The sequence below is a fragment of the Vitis vinifera genome, chromosome 13 (genome assembly GCF_030704535.1).
Source record: "Vitis vinifera cultivar Pinot Noir 40024 chromosome 13, ASM3070453v1".
In the NCBI taxonomy this organism is placed as follows: domain Eukaryota; kingdom Viridiplantae; phylum Streptophyta; class Magnoliopsida; order Vitales; family Vitaceae; genus Vitis; species Vitis vinifera.
The window spans coordinates 22238064-22255691 of NC_081817.1; the positions used below are offsets into that span (position 1 = coordinate 22238064).

At 31.4% G+C, this 17628-nt stretch overlaps 3 protein-coding genes across 3 annotated transcripts; 1 reads left to right on the forward strand and 2 right to left on the reverse strand.

Moving 5' to 3' along the window:
* Positions 1-1670: 1670 nt before the first annotated feature.
* LOC100266153 (flavonol 4'-sulfotransferase-like) lies at positions 1671-10563 on the forward strand. The gene is made up of 3 exons (XM_059741978.1): positions 1671-1771; positions 1917-2106; positions 10450-10563. The coding sequence occupies exons 1-3, from the start codon at positions 1671-1673 to the stop codon at positions 10561-10563; spliced, it is 405 nt and encodes a 134-aa protein (XP_059597961.1).
* A 1846-nt stretch (positions 10564-12409) lies between these two features.
* LOC100248982 (probable leucine-rich repeat receptor-like protein kinase At1g35710) lies at positions 12410-15759 on the reverse strand (the record flags this gene model as incomplete). The annotated part of the gene is made up of 2 exons (XM_059741979.1): positions 12410-12982; positions 13350-15759. Coding segments are annotated over 2 exons (2802 nt in total), but the record flags the coding sequence as incomplete, so codon positions are not given.
* LOC132254914 (probable leucine-rich repeat receptor-like protein kinase At1g35710) lies at positions 15694-17628 on the reverse strand. Its single transcript, XM_059741980.1, has one exon. The coding sequence runs from the start codon at positions 17626-17628 to the stop codon at positions 15760-15762; it is 1869 nt and encodes a 622-aa protein (XP_059597963.1). The 3' UTR covers positions 15694-15759.

Genomic DNA, 17628 nt, shown 5'->3' on the forward strand with positions numbered 1-17628 from the left:
AGGACCTTGAAGAGCTATGCCCCATGGAATATGGATTTCTAGGTGGCTTTCACTTCCATTATTGTGGGTTGAGTATTTTAATGCCTCAAAATTGAAATTTATAAGGAGACAAATGAAAGCATATATTAATTGTATATAGCATGGTTATTTTCAACTATTAAAAATAAATAAATCCTTGATTATTTATGTTTAAATTGTTCCGCATCCCATCAAGTTGTTGGGTGATGAAGACATGAAATTCATCACTATTCTCCTTAATTCTTTCATTTATGTTTTATACGTAGTAATGAAGTTGATGTAGAGTATAAATTATAAACAAATTTATAAAAATTGTAAAAGAAGAAAACTATTGTTGATAAATGAACCTAAAAATTATAATTTTTTAAGACTAATTTAAAATTCAAAAAACTAATTAATTGATTATAAATTTAAAATACCATATCTTTAATTAAGTAATAAATGTATGTATGTATGTATATAAGGAAAACATTGACTTATTTATATCTTAAAAAAATTAAACCTTGTTTGTTTTTAAATTTATTTAAAATAGAATAGTATTAGAAATCATTAATTTTGAATTATTATTCTTTATTTTTAATAAATAAAATAATTATGTTTTTATAAAAATGTTAATATTCATATCTTTACAAAATTTATAAAATCATATCAAAACACTATTAGAGATTATTAATTTTGAAATATAATCAATATTTATTTTTAACAAAATAAATCAATTATGCATTTATAAGAAGTTAATACTCATATTTTTATAATATTTATAAAAAATATAATTTATGATTTTATTATATTATTAATATTCTTATTTTATTAAAAAAAATTTATTTTTTAATTAAATTTTTTTTTTTTAATAAGACGTGAATCAAACTCGGTTTATATTATATAAATTGAATTTATAATTTTTTTTTACAAAATCAAAATAAAAAAAATATTTAAAAAAATAACTTATCCAAAAAGGTTTTTAATGTTTTAATTTTTGAAAAGTGTTTTCAAAAATAGCTTGTGCTAGAAAATCAAAATACCTCCTTAGTCCACTTATAAATGAGATTTCATTTCTATTGGAATAATTTTTTCTTGAGTTAAATTATTTAAATATGAAAATAAAAAAAATAAAAACAAAATATTCATTCTCATTCTATCTTTATAATGGCCCTGGCGTAAGTTCAAATATTCAAGCTTTGGATGGGCCTTTTGGGCTGGATCAGAGATTATTTGAGGTCAAGTCTATTCTCTCAAATCCAAGGGCCGAAGCCATGCCCTACGGGCCTCAAGCTTAGGACTCAAGTTCAATGTTGGGGCTTGATATTCGAACTTTGGCTTCAGGCTTAAATATTATATATATATATGGATTTAAAAATAAATAAATAAGAGAGAGGGGGTTATGACAGCTGTCACGTGTAGAGATTTTAAAATTTTGATTTGCATGTTAGGCTGGCTGACCTGGTTCAAAGCCTTCAGGCTGGCTGATTCGGGTTGAGGACCTATTTTTATATCGCTAAATGAGGTGCTATACTTTGAAGATGGCCTGGAATGGGTTTTTTTTTCTATCAATACCAAGGCTGTTGGATTCAAGGTATCATCTCCTTTCATCGAAACTTCCACGCGAAAGCCACAGATTTTCTACTGTGCACTCTCCCAAAATCAGGCACCACATGGTTGAAGGCCCTCGCTTTCTCCATTGTAAACCGAGACCACTATGCTCCGGCACAGACCCCCCTGCACACTTCCAGCCCTCGTGCGCTTGTGCCTTGCTGTAAGTTTCATATTTTCGAAAATGACCAGAATTCTATTAATCTTGATGGCCTTCCAAGCCCAAGAATTTTTGCAACTCATGCGCCCTACTCGTTGCTGCCACACTCAGTTAAGGATTCCAACTGTCGGATTGTATATATTTGTAGAAATCCACTGGACCAGTTCATCTCACACTGGCATTTCGTAGACAGTATTGGAACTCAAAGTCCTGGAGATGTCAAGGCAACTTCGTATGAGGATGCTCTTGAGATGTTCTGTGAGGGAGTTAATGCGTTTGGGCCTATTTGGGATCATGTGTTGGGGTACTGGAAGGAGAGCAAGGAGAGACCTGACAAGGTGCTGTTTCTGACATATGAAGATCTGAAAGAGGACGCCATCCCTCACATCAAAAGAAGAAGAAGAAGAAGAAGAAGAAGAAGAAACATAGTTTGCACATCCCTAACGTTCTTTTTAATGGATCCTTCGAATTATTTATCGAAATTTTGCAAAGCAATTTTTTAGTTTTTGATCAAGAAAGTTACTATTAAGACATATTAAAAGTTTGAGAGTTAGAGGATGAAACCTTGATAAATGGCTACACTCTCTTAGGCTTCATAAAAGTTTGCACTTATTTTAAATTAAATATCTTTATTTATATTTATAAAACAATTTTTGGAAATATGAAGACTTTTCTAATTATAAAACATTCCAAAAATCCTTTCTCAAATCAAATATTAATTTAAAAATAAATACAACTTTCAAACTTATCAAAAATAATTTTTTGGATTAAAAACATAGGAGAAACCAAGTTAAAAAAATATTAACCATTTTCTTTCTTATTTCTTGTATTACCCATTGCAAAAACTTTACCAATCATAATTACATATTTACTTTAAATTTTATAACTCCAAATAACTCAAATCTGAATTAAATGAAGTTCAAAGTTGTCTTGAGGCAAATAAGACTCGGGAAAGTAAGTTGGATCTAATTAATAAAAGATGAACAAAATTAACAACTAAATTAAATACACTAACAATCACCCCCTTTGGCAATTTTGTAACAAAAAAAAAAAAGATATACTAAGGCCCTTCATCCTAATAAAACCTCATTGAACCCAATCCCAATCCTAGTCTAAACCATTTTTTAAGCTATGAAGACAATGTCTTATAATCTACACACATGTAAACAATAAACCTATAATAAAAATACTATGGAAAAAATAGAAAAATAATATAATCAATAAATTTAATAAACCTAGTTACTCTCTCTTTTTATCACAAAAATGACAAATGTAAGAAATTTACGAATGATAAAATAATCCAGAGGGATAAAATATCAAATATCCATATAACAAAATATTTTCTCTCTAATACATCATGAAAATTGTAAATCTATGAAATTCCAAATCTTATTGACTCAACTTTTTAAAATATATTTTATCGTTACAAGGAAGTTCAAATTCACAAGGAATTTCAAATAAATTCCTAAATTCACAAAGTTCAAGATTAAACATTTTTCTTGAAATACTTCAACACTATTTGAATTATAATTTTCATAAACTTAACTACGAATTAAGTAATCTAAATATAATAGAACCTGAAAAATTATTAACCACCTTTGAACATAATCGGAATAATTTAATTACTAGAATTCAAAGGATTTTCAAGATTAAAATCATGAGTGAAGAAAGTAAATCTTTATTTTTAAAGAATTAAATCATTAACAACATGAAATTCTTATTTCATCTCATATTGTTATTTTAACTAACTAATTTAAGATCCAAAAGTAGAATACATTCAATTTGAATTTCATCTGGTTGGATTTTTTGTTTTACATGGCTTAATTTCTTTTACAAAGTTATTCATATATATTACGTGACTTTAGAATTCTCCAAAAATTTGGAATTTTCCTTTTTCTTCCCCCCTTTTTTTTTTTTGGTACGTGGAGGCAATTTTAGAACAAAATGAAACATTACTTTCATCCATAGCTGCTTATTCTACTGGGAGTCTTTCACTTTTGCAAGTGATGACTTTCACTCTTGGATTAAATATATTGAAGTTTCAATTTGTCCAAAGGTAACCTTTTCCATTTTAAGAATTTTCAGATATTTTTATTTTATGCATTGATCACTTTCGAAACTCATACATTAATAAGAATAAATAGCTTCAATGATTTCCTTTGAAACAATAAAAGAAACAAATCTACGTCACTTTATAATTTTCAGAAACACAAAATCTACATTATAAAATGAGTTTGTTGATTTTCCAAAGACATGAATCTAAATCTTTGACGCCCTAAAAATATTACTTCCCAAAGCACAAGGCCCAAAATTTAGAGGAAACACGATCTTGATCCAAAGTATAAAACATACTTTAAAGAGCAACTAACTCCCCTAAATATGAAGATCATGAAGACTAGTTAACAATGGAACCAACTGCGATAACTAGAGGAGGGAACTCCTGCACATTTCCTAGGTGATGAATCCCTAAATATGCTTACCACTTCATCTCACAGTGGCATTTCCAAGGGCTAGGGAGTATACATTCGAGCTCAAACGCCTGGAACTCTCAAACCAACTTCCGCTTGAGGATGCTTTTGAGATGTTCTGTGAAAGAGTTCATGTAACTGTGAGAGTCTAGGATCACCTGTTGGGATACTGGAAGGAAAGCATGGAGAGAGCTGAGAAGATGCTGTTTCTCAAATATGAAGATCTGAAAGAGGACACCATCCCTCACATCAAAAGCCTGGGCAACTTCTTAGGCTTTCCTTAATTTTTCTGAGGAGGAAGAGAAATAAGGGGTGATAGAGGAAATATTTATTCAAGGCAGTGTAGTTTTGAATAAAAGATTTAGAAGTGAACAAGGGAAGAAAGAGGCCTTTGGGAGTTGAGAACAGGTTTTACTTCAGGAAGGGCCAAGTGGACCGGGAGATTGGGCCAACTATCTAACCCCTTCCATGGCAAACCGGATTGAGACTCTGATGCAAGAAAAGTTGAGCAGTTCTGGCTTAGCCTTCAAAGTGTCTCTCCAGAAGAATCATTGATGCAGCTAAGTCATTCTGCATGTGCATTACATTCCATAGTTCACAAATTTATACTTGTGATTTTGATTAATAATGAAATTAGTGGTATATTTTAAATAAATAAAAAATCTAATTTGATATGAATTATAATATTTGAATTTTTTTTTAATAAATATAGTTTTTTTTTTTTATCTTATAGTTTTCATAACTTATAAATTATAAGTTTGAATTAAAAAAAATTATTGAAATTTATAAATTATATTTCATAAATATATAAATTATACAGCTATAATATAATTCACAAATCATACCTTGCAATACAATAAGCTGTTGAAATTTATAGTTCACAAAATATCATAGATTATAAGTTCTTTGCATTACTATACGGCCAAGCTTCGATCTTTAGATATGGGAAAGAGGGTCCATCCTGACCCAATTCAAACCCGCAGGTTTGGGTTTGAGCCCAGGTCCATAAGTTAGGTCCGAATTTTGAGCCCAAGAGACAGCCCCCACAAAAGATAGGCCCAAATTAGGTTTTTGCCTTGTGGGGCCACAAACGAAATCCAGGTCCGTATTCCGTCAGGTTTCTGGGTGACGTAAACATAAAATTCCTGGATTCTTTGTCCGGCGATTTATGTATAAATGAAGTTGAAGTGAAATCAATGTTTTGACAATGAACCGAGATGAATCAAGATGAATTGTGGTTCAACCTGTGACGTCATAAATATATAATTTATATATTATTAAAATTTAAAATAATACATGTATATAAATTAAAAATCAATAATATTTATATTTCATCTTTCATAGAAATGAAGATGAAGTGAAATCAATATTTTGATAATCGGATTGGACAATAAACCAATAAAGATTATTGTGGGATGAACCAGGATTAACTTATACATCATAAATATATAATTTATATATTATTAAAATTAAAAATAATACATACATATAAATTTAAAATCAATAATATTTATTTTTTATATTTTATATTATCAAATAAAATCATGCATAACTATAAATATACTAATATTTTAAATATTATTAAATATAATATGTATATTATTTAAATGTAAATATATTGGAATTGAAGTAAAATTAAATTGTTTTATTTTAACTAGTTTTATAATTTTTTTAAAAATATTATTTTATTTTATTTAATATTATAAATTTTTCATAAAAGAATATGTTATTTTATTTGTCATACTCAATATGAAAATGCATGCAGCCTGGTAGTTCTGCGTGGCTTTCGTTGAGATTCATGTCTTGTTTCAAGTCCCTATAGGTGGATTTTGTTTTATTACGGCATGATCAAATTTCAAGTTATTCATTTTTTTAACATTTGGCCATGGTTGTATTTTTATACAAAAAGTAGTAAATAGATGTGAATTGACATCAATGAGAAGCAACTTGAATATCATAAATAATTGAAAATTTTAAAAATATCCAATTAATTAGGTATACATAAGTAACCCTAATTCATATTCAATTAGGAAAATATATATCACAAATTTGTAGCAAGAAAGTCAACAGAAAATTCCAACCTGTACTAAACACATTATGAAAATTTTGAATAAGATGAATAGAATCTACTAAGTATTATATTACCAAAAAAAAAATATATATACATGTAAAAAATATTAAAACAACTGAATTCTTATTTGACTTTGGGTATGACCAATAAATGAGAGAACAAAAAGGAAAAAATTCACTATCATATGAATAGAATATAATAAATTTATTTATAACATGCAAATTATTATAATATTGTTCATTTTTAAACAATCCCAAGAATATTAGCACAGTATTATGAATTTCATGTATTCTCTATGCACCGATGTGATGGTGCCCGGAACTTCATTATTATTTGGCATTATAAATTATGACAAGAACCTTATCCTCAATTTAGTCATCTTCTCTTAGATATTGAAAGAAAACATTTCTATGTCATTGTCAATACATATTATCTCAAATCATAAAGTTGTCTAGTATTTAATGTAAAAAGAATATACAATTATATAATACATTATACATATCAATGTTAATGAGAAAATGTGCTTCTAACACTAATACTTTCATTATAATATTCAAATATGACACAAATAGCCTATTCACAAATAGTCATAGTATGACATGACTAATTTAGAAATCTAAAAGAACTAACGGTTTATGGGTTATTGTGTTCCATTTCTTAGCATGCCTTATGTCATAAACCACTCTTAATGAATAAATGATAAATTTAATTTTGCAAGGCCCATACGTTTTATTTATTTTAATAAAAGTTATTTCGATGCATTGAGTGAATAATATTAGTACACTTATGATGAATTAATACTAATATCAATGGGGGTATAAAAAGGCGTCTTTAACTCTAATACTTATTATAAAAGTTTAGTTAAATTAATTATGCACCAAATTAAAACACAAATATATTAATATTAAAATATATTACAATACCATCTAATTTAGAAATTTATGAACATTTTTTTTACAAAATTGAGAATTGTGATTTATCATGTTATATTTTCAATCATACAATATATCATAAACCAACCTTAAAAGTCAAATGAAGTACCAATTTGAACTTATAAGCCAAATAAACTCCAAATGACAATTTAATTGCAATATCAAATACATTAAAAAAAAATTATGAAATGAAATGAAACTATATACAATTTGGAAATGTCGGTCCAAATATATATATAGAAAATAAAGAAAAAAATAGGTCTTTTCCCTTCTTTAAACGTTTCATGAAGGATTGTCCTAAATTACCTTAATTTTGTATTCTCTATAAATTATCTTAAATTATTATAGGTAATAAAAATTGTCGTTCAAATACAATGTCAAGCATCAACCCCATTTTTAAAGTCCATGTAAGTCATATAGGAAATGCTAAACCCACAAAATATAAGCGACTTTACAAAAAATAAAAAAAATAAAAATAAAAATTCATTGTTCATGAACGCATAAATTTTGATAAATTCATTAAACAAAAACAAATATCATAAAAAAAATGGTTATAGCTTCATCCAAATTTTAATTTGAAAATGAATTAAAAAAAAACAAACCTTAATGGAAAATTTACTAAAACCTAAGAAGTACGAGACATTCAATAAAAGAAAAGAAGAATGAAGCCTTTCAATAAAAATTATAAAATAAAGACAAAAAAATGAAGCATGAAAAATCAAAGCACCAAACTGACCACAAAACTACTTAAAAGCAAGAATAAAAATATCGGTAATAATGGATATATGGTATTTCGATTTTATAGTTATATCGACGGATATTTTGACAAAAAAATATCGATTGATCTAAAATTTATCAAAATTTATATATATATATATATCTTTGGTTTAATATAGACATCTTCATCATAATCATATCAACTTAATTTGTCATTTATTTATGATCTTTGTGAATGGTATGATTGAATGATACATCCTTCTACCATATTAATATAAATTAAATGCATCCGGAGCCATCTTGTGCCTAGGAAGTATTAAATGCACCCCGACACCCGCCCCCTCACCACTACAAGACATATATATCTTAGAGTCACAAAGTTTTAGTAGAGGCTTTAAAATATTGCAATGAAAATTAATATATAGTTGCAGCCAAAGTATGTCCTCATCTATATAGTTTGATGGCGGCAAAATTAAGCAAGGGAAAAATTCCCACTATGTTGTATTTTCACGGCCATGATAATAAGCGGGTCCAAAGTTAAACTTTTTAAGGCAGGTGCACACTTGATGCAACTACAGGGTACTTTTCTTATTAGGGCTTGCCCGGATATTGGGATGTTAGGGGTCCCAAATAACGAGAGATATGTAAAAAGCAGGTCGGATTACGCCTATTCCTAATCCTAAATGGAATGTAACGACGTAGGGATTCATATGTAAACATAGTATCTATTTAGATACGCTCGAATGACCCCTTCTCATAGTGAGAATGTATATAACCCTATTCCGGTCTGGTCCGATATGGAATGAACTTATAATCATGGAATTGACTCGTTTATCATTTTATAGATTATAAGTTCATAACCCTAGCCCATTCCCATTTTGGGATAGATGTCCCAATACCCAACTACAAAGCATCTCGTTCAAGACATCTTCTCATACTTTGAGACTTCAACAACCTAGCTAGCAGAGCATATTCGTCTCCAATTTCTCAATGGTGTGATGTCACAAGGCAATTTCTCTTTGATTTCTCACTACAAAAACCACACCTAATATCTTCCCAAGGTACAATTTCTCTCTAGTTTCTCTCCAATTTTTCTAAGATTTAATTCTGATTTCCATTGCAAGTGCACACCAGATTTCTCTCTTATTTCTCACTACAGAAAACCACCATTTCTCTCTAAGTTCCTACTGCGTAATGAAAGAATTTTTCTCTAGAAAGCAGGATTTCTTTCCCCTACATTTTTTCCTGAGGATTTTCGTTTGATTTTTCTTTGCTTGACAGAGTATCTCATTCTATTTTCTTTTATGTGTGTTGCATTTATTTCTATCATTCTCTTCAATTGTTTGGTGTCCAATAATTAGGTTTCCAATCCTAATTTGACTGGTTTTCAACGAAGTTAGCATATTACCAACTATCTAATAGTAGTAGAAAGGAAATAAAGGGAAAATTTACATGTGGAGAGAGATGGGGAATAAAAGAGGTAAGCCTCTTCATGGATCTTTTGTTGCAAAGCTCCTGAACGACCTGTTTGGCATCCAAACTCGAGGTGGGGGTGCTTATGCTGGATCCTACAGTCACAGCTTGCTCAAGGTGCATGAGACTCGATCCTTGCATTCAGATCTGCCATCCAAAAGGTAAATATCCCATTTCCCCCTATGGTACTCAAAACTGTGGTGCACTTAGAATGTATAGTTTGATGCTAGTCACCTATATTTCCAGGTTTATTTCGGAATCAATCTCAGATGGACGAGAATTAGCTTCCCCTACTACATGTCAACTGAGGGGTTTGAGTTCATCCTAGCTGCACTAGAATTTAGAGCTACTTATTTCTATTTTAATCTCATTTTTACATAACTGCATTACTGTGTATTGCCACTTATCTGACTTCAAAACATAATTAAACGAGAACAATCACTTTGTGACTATAGAGGGAACAGAGGACTGGAGACTCTGTGTAAGCCAAGGTATCGTGCATAAAGTTCACTAAGGACTGTGTGGCTTTCTTCACTGCTTCTCAGTCACTAATCTACAATGGTGCTCATGTCACCTATTAGTTCTTCCTTAGGTTATTATTTTATTGATTGTTTTCGTCTTTTGAATATAAAAAATAGTTATCTCTTCACTAGGATTGCTCAAGTCTTCTTTTACACCAAAATGAGTACTTGGTTAGTGATAAATATAGAAGTTGACACATGATTAGTGATTGGAAGGATTTTTCTATATGACTGTAATCTCAAAATGGCAAGGAAATGGATTACCAAGGGAATGGAAAAATGAAGGAAATATAAAAAGGGAAGGAAACCTAATAATTGTTTTTATTTAGGTATGCATAACACTAGGTTCAACTGTTTTTTGCTTTAAGCATTGAAGGATAAATATACATACAAGCAATGATGGGTTTTACCCTCTCTCCTCTCCTAATTGGCTATGGACCATAACACTTCTTTGATTTTGCATCTCTATATTTTCTGCTTTTTGATTATATGATTTCAGCACCGACCCTGCTTATGGGACAGTTTTGTCATACAGGTCAATGCAAGTAGCCAATTCTGTGGTGTTGCAGAGATGATTGATCCTGTTGATTTCCATAAGGATATGGACTTCTAGCAGCAAAATAAGTGGAGTGGAAGCTTCCTTGTCAAGTGGCACATCATAACGGACGTACCAAATACCAACTTTAGGCACATCATAGTAGAAAACCATGAGAATAAGCCAATGACTAATTGTAGACACTCAAGAGGTACATTTAGTCTTTCTACTTAAATTGTTGCTTGCATTTCTTTTCAAAAGTTGAATATTGTAGTATATCTTACACCTACAGCATCTTATTTCATATAAACTTTATGGCATGCCTACTGCCATTTAGCTTTCCTCATCACATCTACAACTTCTATTGCTTCACATTTGCGAACAAGAATGTAAATTTGGATGAGGTTAGTCTTGCCTAGGTGATAAAAATTTGTTTTGGGGACACTGGTTTTGGTTTGTATCGTTGCAGTTATACCAGCTTTCTTGAAATATGACCTTACATATGGCTTTTTGTTTCTTAAATCCTAATTTTTCTACAGACAAGATTTAAGCAAGGCCTGGAAATGTTGAAAATATTCTAAAATCACACAACAAAGACATCTTTACTTGATGATTTCATGTATAATTATTATTCTTCAAAAACTTTAAAAACAAAGTAAAATAGAAAACTATTTTTTCATTTTTTTGTTTTCATTAGAGAAAATGAATTTTAAATCAAATGAAAATTTATATTGAATTTATTAATAAGTTTAATAATTTTAAAAAATAATTTAAAATTCGAAAAATATATACAATGACTATAAAAATAATAGACATAATTAATGTTCTAAATTCTTTAATAAATTTTCTAATATTTTAAGACTAATTTAAAATTCAAAAAACTAATTAATTGATTATAAATTAAATAAAAAATTTTAAATACCATATCTTTAATTAAGTAATAAATGTATGAAAATTTGGCTTATTTATATCTTAAAAAATTAAACCTTATTTGTTTTCAAATTCGTTTAAAAAAGAATAGTATTAGCAATCATTAATTTTGAATTATTATTCTTATTTTTAATAAAATAAAATAATTATTTTTTTTAATAAAAATGTTAATATTCATATTTTTATAATATTTATAAAATTGTATAAAACACTATTAGAGATTATTAATTTTTAAGTATTATCATTATTTATTTTTAACAAAATAAATCAATTGTGCTTTTATAAGATTTTAATATCCATATTTTTATAATATTTATAAAAAAAATATAATTTATGATTTTATTATATTGTTAATATTCATATTTTATTAAAAAATATTTATTTTTAATTAAAAAATTGTTTTTATTTTAATAAGATTTGAATTAAACTTAGTTTATATTATATAAATTGAATTCATTTTTTTTTTTTCCAAAATCAAAATAAAAAATTAATTTTAAAAACAACTAAAGAATGTTTTCGAAAATAACTTGTACTAGAAAATCAAAATACCTCCTAAACCCACTTATAAGTGGGATTTTATCTTTAAAGGAATCATTTTTTTCTTTCATTTTATCATCAATTAAATTATTTAAATATGAGAATGAAGGAAAAAGGGAATAAGATATCCATCTTTTTAATGAGCCAGGAGTGGCCTAAAGTTTGAATATTCAAGCTTTGGATGGACCTTTTGGATTGGATCAGAGATTATTTGAGGTCAAGTCTGTTCTCTCAAATCCAACGGCCGAAGCCATGCCCTACAGGCCTCAAGCTTAGGACTCCAGTTCAATGTTGGGGCTTGATATTCGAACTCTGGCTTCAGGCTTAAATATTGTATATATAGAGATTAAAAACATTTAAAAATAAATAAATAAGAGAGATGATGACAGTTGTTACATGTAGAGATTTTAAAATTTTGATTTGCATGTTAGGCTTGCTGACCTGGTTCAGGGCCTTCAAGCTTCGCTCAAAGCTACTCGCATAAGAACACTTGATTTAGAAAGCAAGTTGCAAAATGTATTTGTGCAAACCGTACTTGACTGAAATAAGAAAACATAATACAAAGACAACGAAAAGTAAAATCCAAGGCGCACACAATGCATGACAACAAATATATATACAAGGAGAAGTAAAGACCCTCAAGTAGTTTCACCTCCATGACCAAGCAGTTCGCCCAAAGTAATCATGGAGAATGGTTTTGACAATGGCGGCCACGGTGTTGAGAGTGCTTGACAAACTTGTCGCATGGTTGGTCGAGATTGGGGATTAGCATGCAAGCATGCAAGTGCTAACTTCACTGCAACCACTACTTCCTCAGCCACTTGATTCATAGGAGGTGAGAGACGTTGGTCTATCTCTTCATTCAACAGTAAATGATAAACAGTTGATGGTGATGAGGATGACGAGGACGCTGATGAAAAGAGCGATGAGATGAGTTCCCCAGGATGCTTTCCAAAAATTGTTTCCAATGTTACCACTCCAAAGCTATAAACATCTGTTTTATTGTCCACCTTTGGGCCATAAGCAAGTTCTGCAATTAAGGAATATTTGATCATGCTTTTGTCTGCTAAATTATTATAGAAGTTTTAATTTTAATTTTTTTTTTATCTTATGTTGTGTTATTAACTCTACCATGCATCACCATAAGCTTATAGCCCAACAAAAATAGGTAATATTTAACATTATACTCCAAACAAATAAGTAATGTAGAAAGCAATTAGCATGTTAATCCTAATTTCTTAGCAAAAGAACAGAATGATAAACTAGTATGGTTTCAACAAAAATTTGAGGTATTAAAGATTGAGTATACCGTTCCATCCCGATGCAATAAATAACACATTAATAAACATGTATGGATGCAGTACTTTAGAGATAAGCAAGTCACCAACAAAAATCACCTGGAGCAATATAACCAAAAGTTCCTGCAAATGAAGTCCAATTAGATGAGTCTGACTTCAGAAGTCGAGCTGTGCCGAAGTCGGATACATGAGCTACATATTCTGAATCTAACAGAACATTGTTGCTCGATATGTCTCGGTGAATTAAAGGAGGGGAGCAATCATGGTGCATATAAGATAAAGCTTCAGCCATGCCTTTGACAACATTTAGCCTCAAAACCCAATCAAACTCTATTGCTTCGTCCTTGTTGCTTAGAATGTTTCTCAAACTTCCCTTTTCCATGAACTCATAAACCAAAAATGAGTTTTCTGAACATGAACAAAAGCCATAAAGCTTGACAATGTTGCGATGTCGTATCTCTGCTAAAGCATGAATCTCACTTTTGAAAGCTTTCAGATCAGCCATCTCTCCATCTTGTGTTGAGTGAAGTTTTTTCACAGCAACAACTCGACCTGTAGGCAACTCGGCCTTGTAAACAGTTCCATATCCTCCGGTGCCAATACAATTTTTTGAGTTAAAATCTTCAGTCCCCTCAATGATGTGTTCATATAACATTTCCCCATCATGGCCCCATATTGCGAATAGATCTTGATGAGTTGCTACTTCTCTAGAATTGATTTTTCTACTCCTTACCATTCGACGAAGAAAATAAATTCCATAAGAAATAAATGAAAGCAATGGAATGCTCAAAATAAGGAGTATAATCAAAAGAAAAAATTTGTTCCCCTTCTTTTTGCCGGTGTTGCATGCCTCGAGACCAGTGATGTTACCACACAAACCTTTGTTATTTCTTAATGCCTCAAATGGGGCATCTCGAAATGCTTTGAGGTTGGGTAGCGGACCTTCCAACTGATTGTAGGATATATTTATGGATGTCAGGCCTCGCAAATCATCAAAAGTGGGTGGGATGGTACCTGAGAGGTTGTTATGGGAGAGATTCAATGTTTCCAAGCTTTGTAATTCTCCAAGTTGTTGTGGTATCTCTCCTGTCAACATATTTTGGCAAAGGTCAAGACTCTCAAGAGTGATCACATTCCCAATCTCAGCCGGAATGCTTTCCCCAAACTTATTATTGCTCAAATTCAAGGACAACAATTTCCGAAAGTTTCGGACTTGTTGGGGAATTGGGCCACTTAAATGGTTTGATGCCAAGTTAAGATGTACGAGATCGGACAAATTTCCAAATTCCAAAGGAATGTTGCCTGAAAGTTTGTTGTTGTCTATCACCAAATTGAACAGTGACTTCAACATACCCAATTCTTTTGGTATCTCCCCAACAAGATGATTTGAAGAGAGGTCAAGTTGTTCTAGTTTGGTTGCCTCCCCAAGTTGATGTGGTATCATACCAGAAATATTGTTATTGGAGATTTTTAGGCTTGTCAGACTATTGCACTGCCCCCATTTATGTGAAAGCTCACCATACAATTTGTTGTAACTCAGGTCAATAAAAAGTAAATTCGGGTATATACCGAAATCTTCTGTTATATTTCCTGCAAGTTGGTTTCTTTCTAGCCTAACTCTGAATAAGCTAGTGCAGTTTCTCAAGCTCTTTGGGATAGATCCAGTGAGATGGTTTCCTTCAGCTGTAAAATTTTCAAGTACTCCACCAAGACATATCTCATGCGGTAGTTGGCCAGTCAAATGATTCTCAGATAACTCTAAAGATCTCAAACGTGTAAGGTGTCTCATTTCAGGAGGAATTGAGCCATTGATTTTGTTATCAGAAAGATACAATACAGTTAAATTACCCAAGTTCCCTATGGAAGCAGGGATTGAACCAGTGATCTTGTTATCAGACAAGTCAAGTTTATCAAGGGATTTCAACCATCCAACTTCCTGAGGTATGGAACCAGAAAGCTGATTTTTGGAAATGTGCAAAGTAGTTAAGTTGACCAAGTTTCCTATGGAAGTAGGGATTGAACCAGTGAGTTTGTTATTTGACGAATCAAGAGCAAAAAGAGACCTCAAAAATCCAACTTCTCGAGGAATGGAACCAAAAAGTTGATTAGAATGAAGATCTAAAGTATCTAACTTGGACAAGTTTCCTATTGAGTAAGGAATTGAACCTGAAAGACTGTTATTTCGGAGGTATAAGGCAGTTAAGCTGCCTAATTTTCCTAAAGAATGAGGAATGATGCCAGAGAGATTGTTATTTGACAAGGCTAGAACACTGAGGGAACTTAGCAAATGAATATCTTGTGGGATGGAACCATTAAGCTTATTGGAATGAACAAACAAAGTGACTAAGTTGCTCAAGTTTCCAATGGAAGTCGGAATCGAACCAATGAGATTGTTATTTGATAAATCAAGATCTTTAAGGGATCTCAACAATCCAATCTCTGATGGAATGAAACCAGAAAGTTTATTACCCTGAAGGAACAAACTGATTAAGTTGCTCAGGTTTCCAATCTAATGGGGGATCGGACCACTCAAAATGTGATTTGACAACTCAAGATTATTAAGAGTGCTCAACAATTCAATCTCTTGTGGAATGGAACCAAATAGTTTATTATGAGAAAGATACAAATACATTAAATTGACCAAGTTTCCTATGGAAGTAGGGGTCGAACCCGTCAAATTGTTATCAGACAAGTCAAGTTCAATAAGAGATCTCAACAATCCAATTTCTTGAGGGATGGGACCAGAAAGTTCATTATTATAAAGGTACAAATTGGTTAAATTCCTCAAGTTTCCTATGGAAGGCGGGATGGGACCACTGAGATTGTTAGTTGACAAGGCAAGATTATTAAGAGATCTCAACAATCCAATTTCTTGAGGGATAGAACTAGAAAGCTCATTCCTATGAAGGTACAAAGTGGTTAAATTCCTCAAGTTTCCTATGGAAGGCGGGATGGGACCACTAAGATTGTTAGTTGACAACTCAAGATCATTAAGAGATCTCAACAATCCAATTTCTTGAGGGATCAAACCAAAAAGCTCATTCTGATAAAGGTACAAAGTGGTTAAATTCCTCAAGTTTCCTATGGAAGGCAGGATGGGACCACTGAGATTGTTAGTTGACAATGCAAGATAATTAAGAGATATCAACAATCCAATTTCTTGAGGGATGGAACCAGAAAGCTCATTCTGATAAAGGTACAAAGTGGTTAAATTCCTCAAGTTTTCTATGGAAGGCGGGATGGGACCACTGAGATTGTTAGTTGACAACTGAAGATCATTAAGAGATCTCAACAATCCAATTTCTTGAGGGATCGAACCAGAAAGCTCATTCCTATGAAGGTACAAAGTGGTTAAATTCCTCAAGTTTCCTATGGAAGGCGGGATGGGACCACTAAGATTGTTAGTTGACAACTCAAGATCATTAAGAGATCTCAACAATCCAATTTCTTGAGGGATCAAACCAGAAAGCTCATTCTGATAAAGGTACAAAGTGGTTAAATTCCTCAAGTTTCCTATGGAAGGCAGGATGGGACCACTGAGATTGTTAGTTGACAATGCAAGATAATTAAGAGATATCAACAATCCAATTTCTTGAGGGATGGAACCAGAAAACTCATTCTGATAAAGGTACAAAGTGGTTAAATTCCTCAAGTTTTCTATAGAAGGCGGGATGGGGCCACTGAGATTGTTAGTTGACAACTGAAGATCATTAAGAGATCTCAACAATCCAATTTCTTGAGGGATCGAACCAGAAAGCTCATTCTCATAAAGATACAATGTGGTTAAGTTCCTCAAGTTTCCTATTGAATGAGGGATTGGACCTCTTAGATGGTTGGTAGCCAAAGCAAGAAAACTAAGAGATGTTAACAATCCAACTTGGTGAGGTATGATGCCATTGAAATTATTCAAACCCAAATCAAGGATGGTGATCAATTTGGAAATATTACCAATGTTGGTGGGAATGGTTCCATAGAAGGAGTTGTTAGAAAGATTAAGAGTGAGAAGATTAGGGAGTGAAAAGAAATCAAAATTGTGGAGCGTACCTCTTAGACCACAATTCTCAAGGTTTAAACTGGAGACACTTCCTGACTTGTGGCAAGTAACTCCAAACCAATGATTGCATGGGGAAACTCCAGACCAAGAAGAAAGGAAAGATTGTGATTGAGTATGAAGGCTAGATTTCCATGTTATAAGAGTGAGTGCTTCTTTTCCTTGCTCGATAATCAAAGAAGAAGTGGTAGGAGTAAAAGTAAACGTAGAAGAGACATGAAATGATGACGACGATGAATAAAAAGGGAAATGAAGAATTATATAGAAGCAAAGAATGGTGATGAGTTGGGAGAGTGAGGAATAGGATGAAAGATATTGAAGGGCCAT